Source organism: Suncus etruscus, chromosome 18 (assembly GCF_024139225.1).
Source record: "Suncus etruscus isolate mSunEtr1 chromosome 18, mSunEtr1.pri.cur, whole genome shotgun sequence".
In the NCBI taxonomy this organism is placed as follows: domain Eukaryota; kingdom Metazoa; phylum Chordata; class Mammalia; order Eulipotyphla; family Soricidae; genus Suncus; species Suncus etruscus.
The window spans coordinates 61820331-61841800 of record NC_064865.1 but is presented as its reverse complement, the minus strand read 5'-3'; the positions used below and the strand labels follow the sequence as shown (position 1 = coordinate 61841800).

Here is a 21470-nt window from a genome sequence, read left to right as displayed (position 1 = left end):
GAGAGAGAGAGAGAGAGAGGAGAGTGAGAGAGAGAGAGAGAGAGAGAGAGAGAGGAGAGAGAGAGAGAGAGAGAGAGAGAGTAGGAGGGGGGGCCGGGCGGTGGCGCTAAAGGTAAGGTGCCTGCCTTGCCTGCGCTAACCTTGGACGGACCGCGGTTCGATCCCCCGGTGTCCCATATGGTCCCCCAAGCCGGGAGCAACTTCTGAGCACATAGCCAGGAGTAACCCCTGAGTGTTACTGGGTGGGGCCCAAAAACCAAAAAAAAAAAAAAAAAAAAAAAAAAAAAAAAAAAAAAAAAAAAAAAAAAAAAGAGAGAGTAGGAGGGAAGGAGCCTTAATCTCCTTTCTCTCTACGTATCCAAGATATAATCCATTAATTGGGAAACCAGTAGATCGGAAGGTAATAAGGTGTCGGAAAAACTGGTTTGAGTCAGTGAGAAAGAATGCTGGGGAGATCCTAACAAGGATAGGAAACTGGTTAACATCTCCCAGAGCGGTAAAGCTATAACCTGAAGCACAAGGTTTTTCAGGACAAACCATTTGCTTTCTTACTGCTATCAATGACTACATGTCCAGGAAAGACCCACTGGGCTCCATGATCTTGCTGTTCTGTGAGCCGTTCCCTGTGCCTTGGCCTGGTGGTGAAGACCAGCTCTCAGCCAAAGGGACCTGTCAGGATACTTCTCAACCCATCTCCCAGGCTTGTTCCTTTATCATCATGTTGAAGGCTGGTTCCATCCACCAGTAGCCCACACTTGAGTGGTGCTCTTGAGGGGCAAAGTCTACTCCTTGCTCTGTGCTCAGAGATCACTTCTGTGCAAGGGGATCACCCCAAGGACCCCTCTGTGGTACCAAGAAAGAACAGGAATCTGAGGTCAGCCTTGGGCAAAGCAAGCACTTTATCCCTAGTTCCTCCACCAGTGGCCCACACTTGAGTGTTGCTTTTGGAGGTGTGTTGCTGGTGTTGCTCAAAGTCTACTTGCTCTGTGCTCAGAGCTCACTCCTGGCAAGGGATCACTCCAAGGAACCCCCTCTGTGGTACCAAGAAAGACAGAATCTGGGTCAGCCTTGGGCAAAGCAAGCACTTTATTCCCTGGTTCCATCCACCAGTGGCCCACACTTGAGTATTGCTTTTGGAGGTGTGTTTGTTGGTGTTGCTCAAAGTGTACTCCTTGCTCTGTGCTCAGAGTTCCACTCCTGGCAAGGGGGATCACCCCAAGGGCAACCCCTCTGTGGTACCAAGAAAGACAGAATCTGGGTTCCAGGGGCAAGGCAAGCTTATCTTTTGGGTCAGAACAGGTGATGCTCAGAGTTGTCATCCAGGCCAGCAGCCCTCCACCCACTGCTTTATTTCAGCTTCTTACAACTGAGGGTGCAGGGGAATGTCCACGCCCTTCAGTACTTGGGGTTCCCGCAAATGATTCTGAAAGAAAGGATCCCTGGACTCGAACCCTCGACTCTGGGCCCTTACTTTGCTGTGGGACTTCACAATTTCCTGACCTGCATCGGCTCCGCCCCCGACTCGTCTCGACCAAGTCGCATTCCGGGCCCCGCCTCTTACCTGAAGACCCGCCCACCGCGCCAACCGACCTATGGCGTTCTAGTTCGCCCGCTGGCTCCGCCCCTCCTCTCTTTGACCAATACGTCCCTCTACCTCCTCGCCCACTGGGGACCTGCCTCCGCATTCCTTGCCCCGGGGAAGCCTGGCCGCTCAAGGCTCCGCCCCCTTATTCCTACCAACCTATCGCGGTCCCGAGCCGCTCCTCCGAGCCCCGCCTTATTCTCTCTGACCTATGGCGTTTTCAGCTCAGCAGGCCACGCCCACCCCACCTATCGGCTTCCTGGCCCGCTCCTTGCCCTGAAGACCCGCCCCACGCGCCAACCGACCCTATGGCGTTCTAGTTCGCCCTCTGGCTCCGCCCCTCCTCTCTTATTTGACCAAGTAGCGTCCCTCTAGCCTCCTCGCCCACTGGGACCGCCCTCCGCTTCCTTGCCCCGGGGAGGCCTGGGCCGCTCAAGGCTCCGCTCCCTTAATTCTACCAGCCTATCGCGTCCCGAGCCGCTCCGCTCGAAGTCCCCCGCCTCCCTCCCCCTCGACCTATCGCGCTTCATGCTCGGCTAGGGCCACTTCGCCCACCAGGCCACGCCCACGACTTGGCCGGGACTCGGGGTCATGGGGCTGGTGTGGCAAGGCGGGCTGGCGCGGTGCTGGCGTCCCCTCGCGCTCCGGAGGTAAGCGCCGACCGCGGGCTGGGTCCGAGGCCGCTCGGGGGGACGCCGCCGGCCTTGCGGGGTCGCCCCCCGCCGGGTTGTCGTGTGTCGTTTGCACGGGGCGTTGCACCCCAGAGAGACCCGTTGACCTTTGCACGCATGCGCAGCTTTTCCCCCCCTGGGCCAGGATGCTTGCAGTGATCCCGGGTCAAGCCGGGGGTCACCTGGCTGCACCTTGGCTTCTCTGCAGATCTCCCCAAACCCCCCCAATTGTTTGTTGTCCTGCTGTATTAACTAGTCCTGCAGGGCTGCCAAAGCAAAATATATAAATAGCAAGAAATATATAAATAAATCATTGCAAGGAGAGTAAAAACAACCCAAATCCATCTTATGGGCCTGGAAAGCTAGGGAGTGGGGATTGCTGGGGCTTGTGCTGGAGTTAGGAGCACTTTTGTGTTTTGAAGTGTTTTGATTTTTCCAGTTCACTTGATTTGAAAAAAAAAATAAAATTAATTAAAAAATTAGAAAGTAAAACAGCTTGCACCCTATTTTGTGGATCAGGTCCACTTTAAAACCTCCCTGTGACCTATTTGTGAAACTCGCCTCTCTTTTCTACTTGGAGTTTGCCCAAGGAAGTAAGTTCTGCTTGGAATGTGTCCACTTTACTTAAGGGGCATTTTTTTTTCTGCCCAATTTGGAGAAGAAAAAAGAGAGAGAGAGAGAGAGAGAAAAGCAATCAAGTGCAGAACCTGAAGATTTATTTATTTTTAATGAAATTTCCTGCTGTACCAAGGCTCAGAGCTTTCCTTTCTGGGTGTTAATATACGTTCTCAGAAAGGTAAACTGATAAGTTTTTGGGCTTGTTTGCGTATCCTGTGTTCTTCAGGTCTTATCGCCGTTGATACCTGTGACTCTTTCAAATCAGGGTCATCACCGTGGCCTCAATATCCTGAAGTTTCACCTTCCCTATACTTAACTTGTGTGTGCTTAAAAACCTACTTACCTGGGACCTTCTCGCTGCTTCTGGTCTGCTGACTGGCAGGTTAAGCATCTTGAGGTGAGCTTGGGGTTTCTCTGCTCAGCTCAACTTCACAAGCGGCGCAAGGTAGAAATTTCCCCAAGAAGGGTCCCCCTGGACCCCGCGGGAGCAGGAGGCTCTGTCCAGAATCCCAGCAACATGCAACTGCTCGCATGTCCTTCTGAAAGATTCCTGTCTCTTCAATACCCTTCCCCTGCTCCTGCCTGCCTGCTTGTGTGTTAAGGACTCCCGTTTTGCTAAAGAGGGAGTAACCAAATCAGAGAGTTTTTCTACTTTGTTCATCGGTAAGGGGAAGAGTCAGGGGTCCTCAAACTTTTTTTTTTTTTTTTTTGGTTTTTTTGGGACCAAACCCGGTGACGCTCAGGGGTTACTCCTGGCTATGCGCTCAGAAGTCGCTCCTGGGCTTGGGGGGACCATATGGGACCCGTGGGGCGGGGATCGAACCGTGGTCCATCCAAGGCTAGCACAGGCAAGGCAGGCACCTTACCTTCTAGCGCGACACCGCCCGGCCTCCATAAGACTTTTTAACAGGGAGGTCCAGTTCACTGTCCCTCAGACCATTGGAGGGTCTGACTATAGTAAAAACAAAACTTATGAACAAATTCTGTTTTTTTTTTTTTTTTTTGGTTTTTGGGTCACACCGGGTGGTGCTCAGGGGTTACTACTGGCTGTCTGCTCAGAAATAGCTCCTGGCAGGCACGGGGGACCATATGGGACTCCGGGATTCGAACCAACCACCCTTGGTCTTGGATCGGTCTGCTTGAAAGGCAAACACCGCTGTGCTATTTCTCCTGCCCATGAACGAATTCATATGCACACTGCATATATCTTATTTTGCAATGAAGAAACAAAACAGATACAAATACATTATGTGGCCCGCGGGCCATAGTTTTGAGGACCTCTGTATCTAGATCCTTTGACACAATGACTGAATTTTTTTTGTTTTGTGTTGTTGTTGTTTTTGGCCAAACCCACCGGTGCTCAGGGGACCGACAACATGGGATGCCAGGGATCCTGCTGTGCTCTCTGGCCCAGGACCACATCCTTTCCACCACTTTACAAACCCTTGTTTTCTATGTCCACACTCTTCCCTTCATTTACTTCTGGCCTGTGGACTGAAACTAGACAGATGACCTTTGTGCCCTTTGGGGCTCCAGATGCTTTTGTCTATAGTTGATTGCAAAAAAAAAAAAAAAAACCACAAAAGAAATTGCAATGCTAAATTATAGTTTTCCGTGATGTTGAAAGGCTTGTAGATAGGCAAGGTTTTGCTTTCTTCTTTCAGTGGCAGTCAGCTCCTGGGCTGGGGTAAGGAATCGCATGCCCTGAACAGAGCGTTTGTTGGTGGGTGAGGGTGGGACATATGCTGGACCCCAGTCTGCCTTGCTCAAAGTCCTGTGCAGGTCACCCGTGCGCCAGCCCTGCAGGCTGCACCTCGGCAGAAGAGCCATGACGCCACTCAGCAGGACTTTGAGAATGCCATGAACCAGGTGAAAGCTCTTGAAGAAAGGATCCGGGAAACGAAGTGAAGCAGAAACTGTATGCACTGTACAAGCAGGTTAAAATGTCCATGTTTCTAGCAACTCCTGAAAGAGACCCCATCTGTTTTGGTTATTTTTTGTTTGTTTGTTTGTTTTTTGTTTTTGGGGGACCACACCCCGGCGGCAACTCAGGGGTTACTCCTGGCTATCTGCTCAGAAATAGCTCATGGCAGCACCGGGGACCACATGGGACGCCAGGAATCAAACCAGCCACCTTAGATCCTGGATCGGCTGCTTGCAAGGCAAACCCCGCTGTGCTATCTCTCCAGCCCCTAGAGACTCCATCTGGATTTGAGTAAAATGCAATTTGAGAGGCCAAAGAGATAGCCCAGTGGTAGGGCATTTGCTTTGCATGCAGCCTACCCAGGACTGATGGTAGTTTGGGATCCCGGCATCCCATATGGTTTCCCTGAACCTGGCAGGAGCGATTTCTGAGCAGAGTCCAGGGAATAAATCCCTGAGTGCCGCAGAGTGTGACCCAAAAACCAAAAAGAAAAAAAAAAAAAAAGAAAAGAAAAATTCCATGTTATTAGATTTTTCTCTTGATGCCATTCTAGGCTTATAACAATGTTTTGCTTTTTTTTCACCTTTTGGTTGTTTTTTTTTTGGGGGGGGGGTTCACACTCGGTAGTGCTCAGGGTCACTCCTGGCAGTGCACCCAGAAATTGCTCCTCCTAGGCAAAGGGGGACCATATGGGATGCGGGGGATCGAACTCAGGTCCATCATGGGATTGAGCTGGGTGCAAGGCAAAATACCCTACCGCTGTGCTCTCAGGACTCTCTGGCCTCTGGTTTGCTTTGACTGAGGGGTGTCTGAGGTCGCAGGGGTCCTCAAACTTTTTTAAACAGGGGGCCAGGTTCACTGTCCCTCTGACTAAAGTAAAAACAAAACTTATGAACAGAAATTCTTATGCACACTGCATATATCTTATTTTGCAATGAAGAAACAAAACAGATACAAATACATATGTGGCCTGCGGGCCATAGTTTGAGGACCACTGAGGGGTGGAGGGAGAGGTCAGACCCAGCAGGTGACGCTGGAGAGATCAGCCTTGCCAGGAATCAAGCCATTGTTAAACCATCCATAAAGGGAACAGCGTTAAACCTGGGCACTCTCTCTGGTCCAAGGAATTGGTTTGCTTTCACGGAACAAGGGAAATCTGTGCAGTGAAGGGAAAACTAATCCCCTAGATTAGTCCAAGTAAATGAGGCTTCAAAGATACAGACCCAATATAGAGAGTTATTTGTTTGTTTAGGGGAGTGTATGGGCCACAGTCCCAGGCATGCTCACAGGGGTTACTCCTGGCTCTGCACTCAGAAATCATTCCTGCAGGCTTGGGAAATCATATGGGATGCTAGGATTCGAACCACCGTCTGTCCTAGGTCAGCTGTGTGAAAGACAAATGCCCTACTGCTGTGCTATCTCTCCGGCTCTATTTGAAAACTTTTTATAATACATGTTTAAAACTTTTTTTTTTTTTTTTTGGGTTTTTAGGCCACACCCGGTGACGCTCAGGGGGTTACTCCTGGCTATGCGCTCAGAAGTCGCTTCCTGGCTTGGGGTATCCATATGGGACACCGGGGGATCGAACCGCGGTCCGTCCAAGGCTAGCGCAGGCAAGGCAGGCACCTTACCTCTTGCGCCACCCGGGGCCCGGCCACCAAAACATTTTTCTTAAAAAAAAAAAAAAAAAAACACTTTTTTTCTTGCAGGGCGGGGATGATTTGGGGTCACAGCTAGTGGGTCCTCAGGGATCCCTCCTGTCAGGCTTGGGAGGCTAAGGATTGAACTGGGCTGGCTGCATATAAGGCAAGTGCCTTTCCTGTTGTACTAAAGCTCTGGCCCCCTAAACTTAAGTTTTTCAGTTAGTGTCCCAAGGATTCCTTGGGAAAAGTCAGTCCAGCCTGTGGGGCCCACTCTTTCGTCTGTCTGTTCAGGACCTGTGATTGGTCTGAGTTCCTTTTTATTTTCCTTTAACTATATTACAATTTTTAATTTATACATTAGGGGCCAGAACAGTAGCACAGGTGGGGAGGGTGTTTGCCTTGCACGTGGTCAACCAAGGTTCTATTCTCCCTGGCACCCCATAGGGTCCCCTGAGCCCACTAGAAGCGATTCTTGAGTGCAGAGCCAGGAGTGACCCCTAAACATTGCCGGGTGTGACCCAAAAAACCAATAGAAAGTTTTTTGTTGGTCTGGAGAGAGAACATGGAGGTAAGGTGTTTGCCTTGCATGCAGAAGGTTGGTAGTTCGAATCCCGGCATCCCATATGGTCCCCCAACCCTGCCGGCAGCAATTTCTGAGCGTAGAGCCAGGAGTAACCCCTGAGCGCTGCCAGGTGTGACCCAAAAACCAAAAAAAAAAGAAAAAAAAGTTTTTTGTTGTTGTTAATATCAAAACACTCATTCGACCTACCCTAAATTAAAATTTAGTTGCCTTTCTCTTTGCCTTTCCCTGTCCAAATGTTCTTTACTAGTGGGGATTGTGCCCACCTGCCCATTCAGCCCCAGCTCAGTAACTCGCAAGAAAGAAGTTCCCATGGCCTTCCCCCAGGCTGTTATACCTTGAAGGAGCTTTTGCAACGCACCAGGGATTTCCAAATGCTTGTTGGCTAGCAGTCAGCTACCAAGCTAGGCGTTCGCTGGAATGTTGTGTGTGGCAGATATGATCACAACATCAAACCAATAGACAATTCGGACTATTGTCCCGCAAACCATTGTCACGCATAACATTAAAACAGCAGGGGCTGGAGAGATAGCATGGAGGTAAGGCGTTTGCCTTTCATGCAGAAGGTCATCGGTTCGAATCCCGGTGTCCCGTATGGTCCTCGTACCTGCCAGGACCAATTTCTGATCATGGAGCCAAGAGTAACCCCTGAGCACTGCCGAGTGTGACCCAAAAACCACAAAAAAAAAAAAAAAAAAAAATTAAAACAGCAGTTAAAACTGATGTCAGCATGGCCCATGCACAAGGATGACACGCAAATTCCTGAAAAGCGTTCCATATTTTAAAAAATAAAGAAAAAAAAAAAGGGGACTGGAGAGATAGCATGGAGGTAAGGCGTTTTGCCTTTTATGCAGAAGGACGGTGGTTCGAATCCCGGCATCCCATATGGTCCCCTGTGCCTGCCAGGGGTGATTTCTCAGCCTAGAGCCAGGAGTAACCCCTGAGTGCTGTTGGGTGTGACCCAAAAACCAAAAAAAAAAAACAAAAAAAAAACCCACTGATTTCAGGAGGAGCCAGAGCCATAGCACTGTGGAGAGGATGTTTACCTTGCACGTGGCCCACCTGAGTTTGGTCCCCAGCATCCCATAGGGCAGAGGTCTCAAACTCGAGGTCTGCAGGCCATTTGCGGCCCTCCGTACAGCATTTTGTGGCCCTGCCCTAGAGGAATCTTTTTTGTTTTGTTTTGTTTTAGTTGTTTGGGTCACACACCCCCAATGTTCAAGGCTTACTACTGACTTTGCACTCAAGGATCACCCCGACTTGGCCTCCTGCAGTCCCCAGGTAAATTGAGATTGAGACCCCTGCCATAGGGTAACCCCTGAGCACCGCCGGGTGTGACCCAAAAACCAAAAAACCAAAACTGATTCCAGATATTTATTTTTCACTCTGTAGAAGTCTGCATTCTCTCTCGAACACATATTTTTCTTTCTCTTCTCTCTCTCTTCCTCTCTTTAAATCTCAGTAAAAACTCTCTTGCTTCACACAATAAGTAAATAAAATAAAGAGAACTGATAGGGACCATGCCAGGAGTTAGCTGTCAGTCTTGGTTGCAGTTGTCACTGCCTGGTTTTCCATAGGCTGGGTAGGCAGGGGAGGGCTAGGTCAGGAGCGGAACTGGGCGAAGGGTCAGGCAGCTCCTGTGGGCGACACCCCGAGTGGCTCTTTGCCATGGACAGCTGACGATCTCACCACCCTCTGCTCCTCCCCACAGGCCACCGACGGACCCTGCAACACCCCCAAGCCAGGCATGCTGGACTTCGTGAATAAGGCCAAGTGGGAGGCGTGGAACGGGCTTGGCAGTCTGCCCAAGGTGACTTGGCTTTTCTCCTTCTCTTGCTCCTCCTGAAAATGGAGTCACTGGTGGGGCCAGAGCAGTGGCGCAGCAGTAGGCCGTTTGCCTTGCACTGGCTGGCTGACCCAGGACGGACCTGGGTTCGATCCCCTAGTGTCCCATATGGTCCCCCAAGCCAGGAGCAATTTCTGAGTGCATAGCCAGGAGTATCATAGCCCGAGTGTCACTGGGTGTGGCCCAAAAACCAAAAGGAAAAAAAAACAAGTCACTGGGGGTGGAGGCAGGACTCAGCTCTCGGTGCCCCAAATCCCACGCTAATCCCTCACTATGTGACCGGCCCGGTGGGTCTCTGGGAGGCCCATTCCCTGATTTGCTCCCCATGAAAACACCTCACTCCCCCCTCCCCAGGACACTGCCAGGCAGAACTACGTGGACCTGGTGACCAGCCTGAGTTCCTCTGAGGCCCCTCGCCCAGCCCAGGCCACCACCGAGGGGACACGCACGGACTCTGACGCGGCGGTGGTGGTGACCTCCGAGGATGGCATTACCAAGATCACCCTGAACCGGCCCAGCAAGAAGAATGCCATCACCCGCCAGGTGCGCCCCTTTTGTGCCCTGCGCTACCTGACCCGTGGCCGGCGGGTGGGAAGGTCACAGTCTGTGGTCACAAAGCTTCCTTGGATGGACCCGTGCAAGGCAAACGCCCTAGTGGAAATGTTTGGACTTGCAGGGAGCAGATCTGCACCCAGCCCTCAGGACGCATCACGAAGGGGACTCATTTCTCTGTCTCCACCCCTTGGGTATCTCTTCCACAGATGTATAATGACATATCTCTTGCCCTGAAAAAGGCAAGTGAGGATGATTCGGCCATCACTGTTTTCACAGGTAACATGTTTATGTGGACTTACCGAGCTCCGTGGGGTCTGTGTGTGTGTGTGTGTATAATGGGTAGGGTTGGGGGACAAGGTGGGAAGTAAGTACTGGAATCTTTTCCAGCACTAAGCAACTCTTAAATAGGGGCTGGAGCAATAGCATAGTGATAGGGCATTTGCCTTGCACTCGACTGACCCAGGAAGGACCCAGGTTCGATCACTGGCACCCCATAAGGTCACCCAAGCCTGCCAGGAGTTATTTTGAGTACAGAGCCAGGAGTTAGCCCTGAGCGCTGCTGGGTGTGGCCCAAAAAACAATCAATAAAGTTTTTTTGTTTTTGTTTTTAGTTTTTGGGCCACACCCAGTGACGCTCGGGGGTTACTCCTGGCTATGCGCTCAGAAGTCACTCCTGGCTTGGGGGACCATATAGGATGCCGGGAGATTGAACCACAGTTCGTCCTAGGCTAGCGCTGGCAAGGCAGACACCTTACCTCTAGCGTCACCACCCCGGCCCCAATAAAGTTTTTTAAAAAAAGAAAATCCTGGGCCCAGAGAGATAGCACAGCGGCGTTTGCCTTGCAAGCATCCGCCGATCCAGCACCAAAGGTGGTTGGTTCGAATCCCAGTGTCTCATATGGTCCCCCGTGCCTGCCAGGAGCTATTTCTGAGCAGACAGCCAGGAGTGACCCCTGAGCACCGCGGGGTGTGGCCCAAAAACCAAAAAAAAAAAAAAAAAAAAAAAAATCCTAATATAACAATGGGGATGGAGGCAGAGTGATAGTACAGCAGTAGAGCGTTTGCCTTGCATGCAGCTGACCTCGGGCCTACTTGGGTTCAATCCCTCGCATGCCATATGCCATATGATTTCTGAGCACAGAGCCAGGAGTAACTCCTGAGTGCTGCCGAGTATGGCCCAAAAAACATGTATATATAAAACACAACAGGGGCTAGAGCAATAAATAGCACAGCGGCTGACCCGGGTTCGATCCCTGGTATCCCATAGGGCCCCCAAGGCCTGCCAGGAGTGAGTGATCATCACCTGAACGCCACTGGGTGTGGCTCAAAATCCATATATGTAAAACAATCATGATAGATTTAGGACTGATATTTCGGTTTGGTTGATTTGACAGGCCACACAGAACAATCAGTCATCCATGGCTCTGAGCTCGGCAGTGCTCAGGGGACCCTGTGCAGTGCTGGGGTCAGACCAGAGTGCCCTACAGGCAACGCCAAGAGCCTTAAGCCCTTGGAGCGACACTTTCAGTGGATGAAAAGCAAGTAAAATTATTAAGGCTCAAAGGGCTGAGGGTCCCGGCCCAGCTTCCCGCACGTGTGGGCCCCTGGAGTACCACCCAGAACAAACCTGGAGCTTCAAGCCAGAAGCCCCCAGAACTCCCAGGTGCAGTCCCTAAATTAAACAAATGAAAACCCAGATTAGTGAGGAAAATACCACTGTTGAATGGATGCCATGGGGGTGAGAATAAGCACTGTGCCTGGAGATGCTCGGAAGCTAAAACCCGACCCTGTGTGGAGACTCCGAGTCTACCCTGGTGCTGCTGTTACTGAGCACTTCCAGAATGAGTCCTCAGATCTCACAGGCAGCGTCCCTAAGCTCCTCGGGTGGGCCCCAGAATAAGGGGGGAAAAAGAGTGAGTTTACCTGAGATGGTGCAGAGGGTTATGACAAGGAAGTTAGGACGGGAGGAGGAGATAGCAGCTGGCTGTCACACTCCAAACTAGGGGACTGAGACTTGGCTGCTGAGGGAGGACAAATGGCTTTGTTCTGGGCTGCCCCGGGGAAACAGCTGTGGAGAATGGAAGCTGAACTGAAAAGGGGGGTTTGTCCTGGTATAAAATGTGCATGTCCTTGGGGCAAAGAGATAACATAAGGGGAGGGTGCCAGGGCAATTAGCGGCGGAGCAGGGTTCCATCCCTGGCACCCCATAGTCAGAAGTGAGCCATGAGCACTGCTGGGTGTGGTCCAGAAAGGAGAGAAGAATAAGAAGGGCTGGAGCAATAAATAGCACCTTGGGGAAGGACTGGATTCTATCCCCAGCATTCCAGCGGGGTCCCTTGAGTCCCAACAGGAGTGATTCCTGAGCACAGAGCCAGGAGGAAACCCTGAGCACTGCTGTGTGTGGCCCACAAACCATACACACGGAAATTTAATAATAATAATAATGTGATCATTTTATATGCAATCGTGTGTGTCTCCTTTGGCACAAGAGTCCCACGTGTGGCGACTACCTGAGGGAGGAAAGGAAAGGCCTTGGGTGAGGAAGATCGTCTCTGCTGTGAACACTGGCCCCTGCTAGCTGGGAGCAGGTTGTTGGAGGGCCGCTGAGATTGCTGGTGAGGGTTGGTGACTAGTATCTGTCCTCAGGGAACGGGGACTATTACTGCAGCGGGAATGACCTCACCAACTTCTCCAACATCCCTCCTGGTGGTGCCGAGGAGCTAGCCAAGGCCAGCGCCATCTTATTGAGGTAAGAGTGACTGTTGCCTCCTGGGTCCCGCTTCGTCAACGGACAGGCTGAGCACATGGCCAAGGAGCCCAGCTCGTCCTCACGTGCCATGGCCTCTGGTATACCCCTGAGGGACCCTGCCCATCCCCAGAACTGACAGATTGGTCGTCCCGCAGAAAAAGAAATTACATTAATTTTTTGTGAGAAGACAACACTCAAGGCTTCCTCCTGGCTCTGAGCTCAGGGATCACTCCTGGAGAGGCTTAGGAGAGAGACCCTGTGGGGTCCCAGGGGTGCTAGACAAGGCCAGGGATGGAAGCCAGGTCGGGTATGTTTAAGGCCAGAGTCCTACATGCTCGCTCTCTCTCTCTCTTTCTCTCCCCTCTCTCTGTCTCTCTCTCTTTCCTCTCTCTCTGTCTTCCTTTCTCCTCTCTTTCTCTTTCCTCTCTCTCTCTGTCTTCCTTTCTCCTCTCTTTCTCTTTCTCTCTCTCCCTCCCTCCCTCCCTCCCCCAAGGGCTGATATTTCATTGAACAAAGTAAAACCCATGGCAGGAAGGCTGTTTGCCTTTCATGGGGCCTACCCAGGTTCTATTCCCCAGCATCGCATAGGGTCCCCAAGCCTGCCAGGAGTGATTCCTGAGCGCAGAGCCAGGAGTAACACTTGAGCGCCACTGGGTGTGGCCCCAAAACGAAATTAAAAAAGTAAAACCCAAAATACTGGACCAGAGAGAATACCACAACAGCCTCCGCTCACTCCTGGTACCATCCAGGGAGTGCCCCTGAGTCTAACTGCCCCCAGCCCAAAGAAGACTCCAGCTGCCCAAGTTGTTCATTCTCCAGAGTCACTGGGTGATAGAAGGGGGGAGACCTGGGGACTCAGGGTAATGGACAGGCACGGCCCTCCATGCCTGGCACAACCCTTCCTGGCAGCGGCTCGGGACACAGGGTCTGGGGAGAGTCAGAGTGCCAGAGCCAGAGGGCCACAGGCTGCTCTCTCCATCTCCGGGCACCCCGGGCCACCCCTCAACACCCTGACCTCCATGTCCACTGCTGCCTCAGCCCTGACTGTCCAGGATGGCTCGGCTGTCCATCCCGCACCCACCCTGCAGGACAGACCTGGGGTACAGGGCAGGGCCTGCGGGGACACACACTCTCGGTCAGGTCACTTCCTCCCTGCCCTTGCAGTCCTTCCTGCGATGACTCCTGCTTCTGTCTCCCATGGCCCTAGGGACTTTGTCGGCGCTTTCATCGATTTCCCGAAGCCTCTGGTCGCGGCGGTGAACGGCCCGGCCGTGGGGATCTCGGTCACCCTTCTGGGGCTGTTTGACGTGGTATATGCGAGTGACAAGGTAAGTCTGTGCCTGGAAACGCGCCCCGTCTGCAGGGGACTTGGGGACAGCGAGGCCCTTCGTGTACCATCGATTATTAGTAAAGAGTAGTTTTGGTTTGGGGATCATACGTGGCTGTGCTCAGGGCTCACACCTGGCTCTGCACACAGTGCTGACTCCTAGCTCTGTGCTCAGGGATGACTCCTGGCTCGGGGCTCTGGGCTCACTCCTGGTCATGCTCGGGGGACCTTACAGGAAGCCTAGAATCAGCAGCAAGACAAGACCTCCTCCACTGTACAGCACATCTCTGGCCACCAAAGGTCCACTCTTACGTTAGGGAGAGAGACTGAAGGGGAAAAATGTATTTATTTTTTTGGTTTTTGGGCCGTCCCTCAGGAGTTACTCCTGGCTCTGTTCTCAGAAGTCACTCCTGGCAGGCTCGAGGGACCATAGGGGATGCCAGGGATCAAACTCAGGGAGAGATTAATTATATAGGCTTTCTCCCTACAGTTCTTTGAATAAATAGTACACTGAATGCCATGTTAAAGGTGGGTTGGTATTTAACTGACATCATCCAGGTTTCTTGCTAATGATGCCTAGTCATGACTGGGGATGTGGCTTGGGACAGGACACTTGTCTTGCATAGATGAGACTCTGTGAGGGGCTAAAAAAAAAAAAAAAATTAGAGTCCCCTGGACAGTGCGTGTTCATGGCTCTGCCCGCACATATGTCCTTGATCAGTTAATGCAGAGGTGGACATAGGGTGTGGACCAGCTCACAGGCTGGATTTCAGGGTGTTGGAGCTGCAGCTTGTTGTCCCCTGAGCACCACTGACAAGGGCTAAAAAACTATTTAAAAAAGAGGACGAGGGCCAGAGAGATAGGATGTAGGTAAGATGTTAGCCTTGCACTCAGAAGGTTGGTGATTTGAATCCCGGCATCCCATATGGTCCCCCGAGCCTGTCAGGAGCAATTTCTGAGCATAGAGCCAGGAGTGACCCCTGAGCGCTGCCGGGTGTGACCCAAAAAACAAAACAAAACAAAAATAATAATAAAAGAGGAGGGGGCTGGAGCAGTGGCACAAGTGATAGGGCATTTCCTTGTATGTGCTAACCTAGGATGGACTGTGGTTTGATCCCCTAGCATCCCATATGGCCCCCCAAACCAGGAGCGATTTCTTTTCTTTTTTGGGGGGGTCACACCCAGCAGCGCTCAGGGGCTACTCCTGCCTCTATGTTCAGAAATCGCCCCCTCCCCCCGCAGGTTCAGGAACCGTATGGGATGTCGGAATTCCAATCATCGTCCTTGTGCATACAAGGCAAACGCCATGCTATCTCTCCGGCCCCAAGGAGCGATTTCTGAGCACATAGCCAGGAGTAACCCCTGAGCGTCACCGAGTGTGGCCCCCAAAAAGCCAAAAAAATAAATAAAGAAAAGAAAAGAAAAAGAGGAGGTGGGCCAGAGTGATAGCACAGCAGTAGAGCATTTGCCTTGCATGCAGCTGACCCAGGACAGACCTGGGTTCTATTCCCAGCATTCCACATGGTTCCCTGAGCCTGCCAGGACAATTTCTAAGCACAGAGCCAGGGATACAGGAATAACCACTGCACACCACAGTTGGTGGTTCAAAAACCAATAATAAGGGGCCGGGAAGGTGGCGCTAGAGGTAAGGTGTCTGCCTTGCAAGCGCTAGCCAAGGAAGGACCGCGGTTCGATCCCCCGGCGTCCCATATGGTTCCCCCAAGCCAGGGGCGATTTCTGAGCGCATAGCCAGGAGTAACCCCTGAGCGTCAAACGGTGTGGCCCAAAAACCAAAAAAAAACAAAAACAAAAACAAAAAACCAATAATAAAATAAAATATAATTCCAAAGTGTGAGGATAGTTTTTGTTTTGGTGCCCAAATGGAACCCTGGGCCTCACCTATGCCCAACACACACACACACACACACACACACACACACACACACACACACTCACACACACTCACACACACACTCACCTATGCCCAACACACACACACGTACACACACACACACACTCACCTATGCCCAACACATACACACACACACACTCACACACACACACTCACCTATGCCCAACACACACACACACACACACACACACACACACACACACACACACACACACACACACACAGCCGCTCAGTCCCATCCTGGGAGCTGTGGGCAACTGACACCCTGCTGAGGGGCAGAGCATCCACTTCGGGCCCGAGCACCCTGATGGAGGAGCAGCAGCTCCCAGAGTTGCCCGGCGGGGCCCCAACTGTACCCTTGCCCTGCTCTGAACACCCCCGCACGGTCTGCGACGCCATTTACCAGCAGGGTCTGGCTGGGCTAGATGAACTCAGAGGACGAGGAGTCGAACTTGTCCTCTGAGTCTGCTGCCAGGACCCTCTTCAGCCCAGGCTCCTCCTTAAGTCTTCCCGCCTGCATTCTTAGCTGTGGAGAAAGAAAGACGCAGCCAGGTGACTTTTTATACTTGCATGATAGACTTCGTTTTTGTCTTGGGGCCACACTTGGTGACGGCTCAGAGGTTACTCCTGGCTCTGTGCTCAGGAATCACTCCTAGACAGGCTCGGAGGACCCTAGGGGATACTGGATGTCCAGCCTGGGTTGGCTGTGTGCAAGGCAAATGCCCTCTCTGCTGTGCCATCGCTCTGGCTCCTGCACTGTACGTGCATTATTTCCATACACACGATACCCATTGACCAACAAACATTTTAAGAGAGCTTCATGCTCATGAGGCCTGGGCTCAGCTCAGGGGTGGTCAGTCTGGCCATGACCACGACCACACGAAAGATCTTTTCATTCCGAGACCCCCACATTTTTTTCAAATCTAGAAAAGGACTCTGGGCCGGAGCCATAGCACAGCTGGGAGGGCATTTGCCCGTGGCCAACCCAGGTTCGATCCCCAGAATTCCCCTGAGCCTGTTAGGAGAGATTTCTGAGCAGAAAACCAAAAGTAACACCTGAGCACTGCTGGATGTGGTCCTAGATACATAGACAGACAGACAGACAGACAGATAGATAGGTAGATAACCAGGTTCGATCCCCAGAATTCCCCTGAGCCTGTTAGTGATTTCTGAGCAGAAAACCAGAAGTAGCACCTGAGCACTGCTGGATGTGGTCCTAGATAGACAGACAGACAGACAGACAGACTGACTGACTGACTGCTGGATGTGGTCCCCAAATGATCAATCGATAGATAGACAGACAGACAGACAGACAGACTGACTGACTGACTGACTGACTGCTGGATGTGGTCCCCAAACGATAGATAGATAGATAGATAGATAGATAGATAGATAGATAGATAGATAGATAGACAGACAGACAGACAGACAGACAGACAGACAGATAGACAAACAGACTGACTGAATGACTGACTGAATGCTGGATGTGGTCCCCAAACGATACATAGACAGACAGACAGTCTGACTGCCTGCCTGACTGACTGACTGACTGCTGGATGTGGTCCCCAAACGATCGTTCGATAGATATCTTTTCTCTCTTTCTCTTTTTTTTAAGACACTGTGATTCAATATAACTAATATAGGGGAATTGAATTTTTGTATCCAAAGTCAATGCACAGGGGCTGGAGAGACAGCACAGTGGGTAAGGCATTTGTCTTGCACGTGGCCAACCCAGATTTGATCCCTGGTGTCCCATAGGGTCCCCCGAACCTGCCATGAGTGATTCCTTTTTCTTCGTTTTGTTTTGTTTTCTGGGTCACATTCGGCAGCGTTCCTCAGAAATTCCTCAGATTTCCTCAGAAATCACTCTTGGCAGGCTAGGGGACCATATGGGATGCCGGGATTCGAACCACCAACCTTCTGCATACAAGGCAAGAGCCTTACCTCCAAGTTTTCTCTCCAGCCCCAATCCATGAGTGATTTCTAAGCGCAGAGCCAGGAATAACCCCTGAGTACCGCTGGGTGTGACCAAAAAATTAAAATACAATAATAATAATTATAATAATAAAGTGAACACACACAAAGATCTCTGGGCTAAAATCAGGGGTAAATTCAGATTAGAGAGATCTCAGAGCGGGCCTAGAGAGATAGCACAGCAGCGTTTGCCTTGCAAGCAGCCGATCCAGGACCAAAGGTGGTTGGTTCGAATCCCGGTGTCCCATATGGTCCCCCGTGCCTGCCAGGAGCTATTTCTGAGCAGACAGCCAGGAGTAACCCCTGAGCACCGCTGTGTGTGGCTCAAAAAAACAAAAAAACAAACAAAGAAAACAAACAGATCTCAGAGCAACTGCGTAGCAAGGAGGGCATTTGCCCAGCACACAGCCAACCTGGGTTCGATCCCTCAGTGCTTCGACTTCCATAGACGTTGTCTATGCCGAATGTTGAGAAGCTGGGAATGTTTCTTTTCTTTTTGATTCAAATTTTATTTGTTTGATAAAAACAATTCTCTGATTCACTGTGAGATACACAGTCACAAAGTTCTTCTTGTTGAGTTTCAGTCATACAATGTCCAACACCCTTCATCCTGCCACTAATGTCCCCAGTTTCCCTCCTGGCCTGCCTCTGAGGCAGACATCTCTCTGTCTCTCTGTTGCTCTGTCTGTCTCTCTCCCTCTCTCTTTTTCTCTCACTGTCTCTCTTCGCCCTCTTCTCTCTTTCTCTCCTTTTCCTTCTAGACACTGTTTTGCAGTATCACTGCTGATAGGGTAACATGCTTCTGGTGATGATGGTTTCTTAAATCACATACAAAAACTTGATTCTTTTTCCTGTTTTTCTCCACCAGGCAACGTTCCATACCCCATTCAGCAGCCTCGGTCAGAGTCCGGAAGGCTGTTCTTCCTACATGTTCCCTAAGATAATGGGACCGGCCAAGGTACATTCTAGAAGTGGTAAAGAGAAACGTCAGAGGCCTGAGAGACAGTCCAGGGGGGAGGACACTTGCCTAACATGTCAATAACCCGGGTTCAGGTCCCAGCAGTCTGTACAAGTTCCCTGAGCCCTGCCAGAAGTGATGCCTGAGCATTGCTGGGTGTGATTCCCCCCAATAAGACCCTTATTCTATGGTTGGGGGTGTGGCTCGGTGGTGAAGGACCTGCCTGGCATGTGGCCGAGACCCTGGGTTTAGTATCTAGCATTGAAAAAAAAAATACTGGGGGGCTGGAGAGATAGCCTGGAGGTAAGGCGTCTGTCTGCCTTCCATATGGAAGGACGGTGGTTCGAATCCCGGCATCCCATATGGTCCCCTGTGCCTGCCAGGGGCAATTTCTGAGCGTAGAGCCAGGAGTAACCCCTGAGTGCTGCCAGGTGTGACCCAAAAACAAAAAAAAAAAATACTGGGCCAGAGAGATAGCACATTGTTAGGGTGTTTTGCCTCGCACGCAGCCGATCTAGGACAGACCTTGGTTCAATCCCTGGCATCCCATAGGGTTCCCCGAGCCTGTCAGGCGCAACTTCTGAGCAGAGCCAGGAGTAATTCCTGAGCATGGTCGGGTGTTGGCCCCCCTCAAAAAAAATACTGGGGCCAGAGCAATAGCACAGCAAATGGCCAACCTGGGTTCAATCCCCAGCATCTCATAATGTCCCTGAGCCTGCCAGGAGTGATTTCTGAGCACAGAGCCAGGAGTAACCCTTGAGCACTACCAGATGTGGCCCCAAATCAAAACAAAGCAAAAAACCTTTATTAATCGACTATTGACTGAGGCAAGCTCTGCTGGGGTCATTCCTTCATCCTCAGCACTGGAGGCTTCCTGAGTACTGGATCAGAAGCACCCCACCCCCACCCCAATACCCTCGGAGGGCCCCAGAAAGCAAAAACAAAACCTGATGATTTGGTGCCATATTTGGGTCTAGCTTTTTCCTCCCTCCCCTCCCTTTTGCTGTAGTTGTAGTTAGGGCCCAATGGATGTCCACAGGCTCGATCTCGGTGACCCCAGGGTTGACCAACAGCCATGGGCCTGTGCAAGGAGCCCCAGAGGTCCCAGGTTTGAATGGCAGACTTCCCCAACTCGCTTCTCGATCAGATGCTAACTTTGCAAGGCTAGAGAAAACTTGTGAAATGGGCTTTGGGCTGCAGAAAAGTCTCCGCTTTCCCCGGGAAGGAAGGGCGGGAAGGGCTACATGTGGGCCTGGGGGTACGAGGGGTGCTGAGATGCTGAGTTCCCCCTACCCGCCCGCTCTGATCTGTGCTCAGGCACCTGTGGGCTGTGACGCCAGTGGGTTGGAGTGGGGCCTGAGAGAGGCGGCACATTCTAAATTTTTTTTATAATTTGGGGAAAGGCAGGGCCCTCCCAGCAGTGCTCAGGAAACACCAGATGTGCTTAGAAGACGGTGCAATGCCAGGCCTGGTGTCCAGGCACCATTGGCTCAGTCCTGCCAGGGAAGGGGCCTTCCGCGGGGCCCTGGTTCTTCCTCTCTCCTTCCTCAGGCCAGGGGAGACACTTTGGTACATGGAGGTACCAGATCCAGCCCCAGCACCTCTGGCCTTTTCCACAGAACTGTCCTGCCCATCGAGTAATGCCCTGTGCCCCCACGATAAGATAAAATATAAGTACTGGAGCAATAGACAGCAGTACGGCATTTGCCTTGCACACAGCTGACCCGGGACAAACCCGGATTTCATCCTTGGCATGTCATATGGTTTCCCGAGCCTGTCAGGAGCGATTTCTGAGCCCAGAGCCAGGAGTAACCCCTGAGCGACTCTGGGTGTGGCCCCAAAACAGAACAAGCAAAATAAGATAAAATATGACTGCCGTATGGGGCCGGAGAGGTGACGCTAGAGGTAAGGTGTCTGCCTTGCAAGCGCTAGCCAAGGAAGGACCGAGGTTTGATCTCCTGGTGTCCCATATGGTCCCCCCAAGCCAGGGGCAATTTCTGAGCGCTTAGCCAGGAGTAACCCCTGAGCATCAAACGGGTGTGGCCCAAAAAAAAACAAAAACAAAAAAAATATGACTGCCATATTCAGCTTGACCAAAGCGTTCCTGCCTTTCTCCCTCCATCTACTGTTCAAAGCCAGTCCAGCCCCACTGACAGGCCTCTCAGAGTCTGGGGCACTGTCTGCTTTCCAGCCGAAGCCGTCGGTCTTTCCTTCCCATGCTGTGTTCTGAGCCTGATGCCCGTCTCCCCTTTGTCCCGCAGGCCGCAGAGATGCTCATTTTTGGGAAGAAGCTGACGGCCCGAGAAGCCTTGGCCCAGGGCCTTGTAACGGAGGTGTTCCCTGACAACGTATTCCGGGAGGAGGTTTGGGCCAGGCTGAGGGCCCACTCCAAGCTGCCCCCAAATGTTAGTGTCCGCCTTTGCTTTCGTGGGGAGGAGGTGGAAGAGGAGGAGAGGGAGGAAATTGAGTCTAGATGCTCCTGGCTGACTTCACAGTAGATGGGCCACATGTTCCAGCTTCATGGGCCGGGCACTTTGGCTCCTGAATGGGACGCAGGATGGGGACGAGCAGGTAGAGTGAAGACGAGGCAGGGGTGTGTCTCTGGACATGCTCCCCGAGTCCTGTGTCTGGGCAAGGGGCTCAGGCCAGCCCAGAGGGACCCTGGTTACAGAGCCCCATCTTGCCGCTGTGTTTCAGTCCTTGCGGATCTCCAAAGAACTTCTCAGGAAGAACGAGAAGGAGACGCTACACGCAGTGAACGCGGAGGAGTGTCGCATACTGCAGAGCCGGTGGCTGTCAGACGAGTGCCTCAACGCCATTATGGCCTTCATGACCCGCAAGGGCAAGCTGTGAGACCTCGGGGCTCTCCTGGGATAGGCCCGTGTCTCTCCCTCCGGGGTCCCTGCCCTTGGATGAAGTGAATACACAGGGCTCAGATCCTCCTCCACCCGCCCCCCTGACTGTCTCTCCCCAGAGCTGTTGAGAGTGTTTTAGGGGCCGTGAAAGGAGTTTTAAGATTAAAACTTAAGTTTCACATGAAAAGATTAAGGGTCTGTGTCTTGGTGGGGCAGACAGGTCCTGCCTTGGTGAAGTACTTGGTGGGGGGTGTTTGGGGGGTGTCTTTTATTTTT

The 21470-nt window shown here is 51.7% G+C and overlaps 1 protein-coding gene across 1 annotated transcript; it reads left to right on the top strand.

The window, feature by feature from the left end:
* The first annotated feature begins 2173 nt into the window (after positions 1-2173).
* On the top strand, positions 2174-21381 carry ECI2 (enoyl-CoA delta isomerase 2). Its single transcript, XM_049764898.1, is given in 11 exon segments — positions 2174-2232; positions 4644-4758; positions 4761-4808; positions 8730-8828; positions 9219-9407; positions 9626-9695; positions 12066-12168; positions 13376-13496; positions 18250-18339; positions 20601-20744; positions 21037-21381. Coding segments are annotated over 11 exon segments (1194 nt in total). The 3' UTR covers positions 21193-21381.
* Positions 21382-21470: the final 89 nt, after the last annotated feature.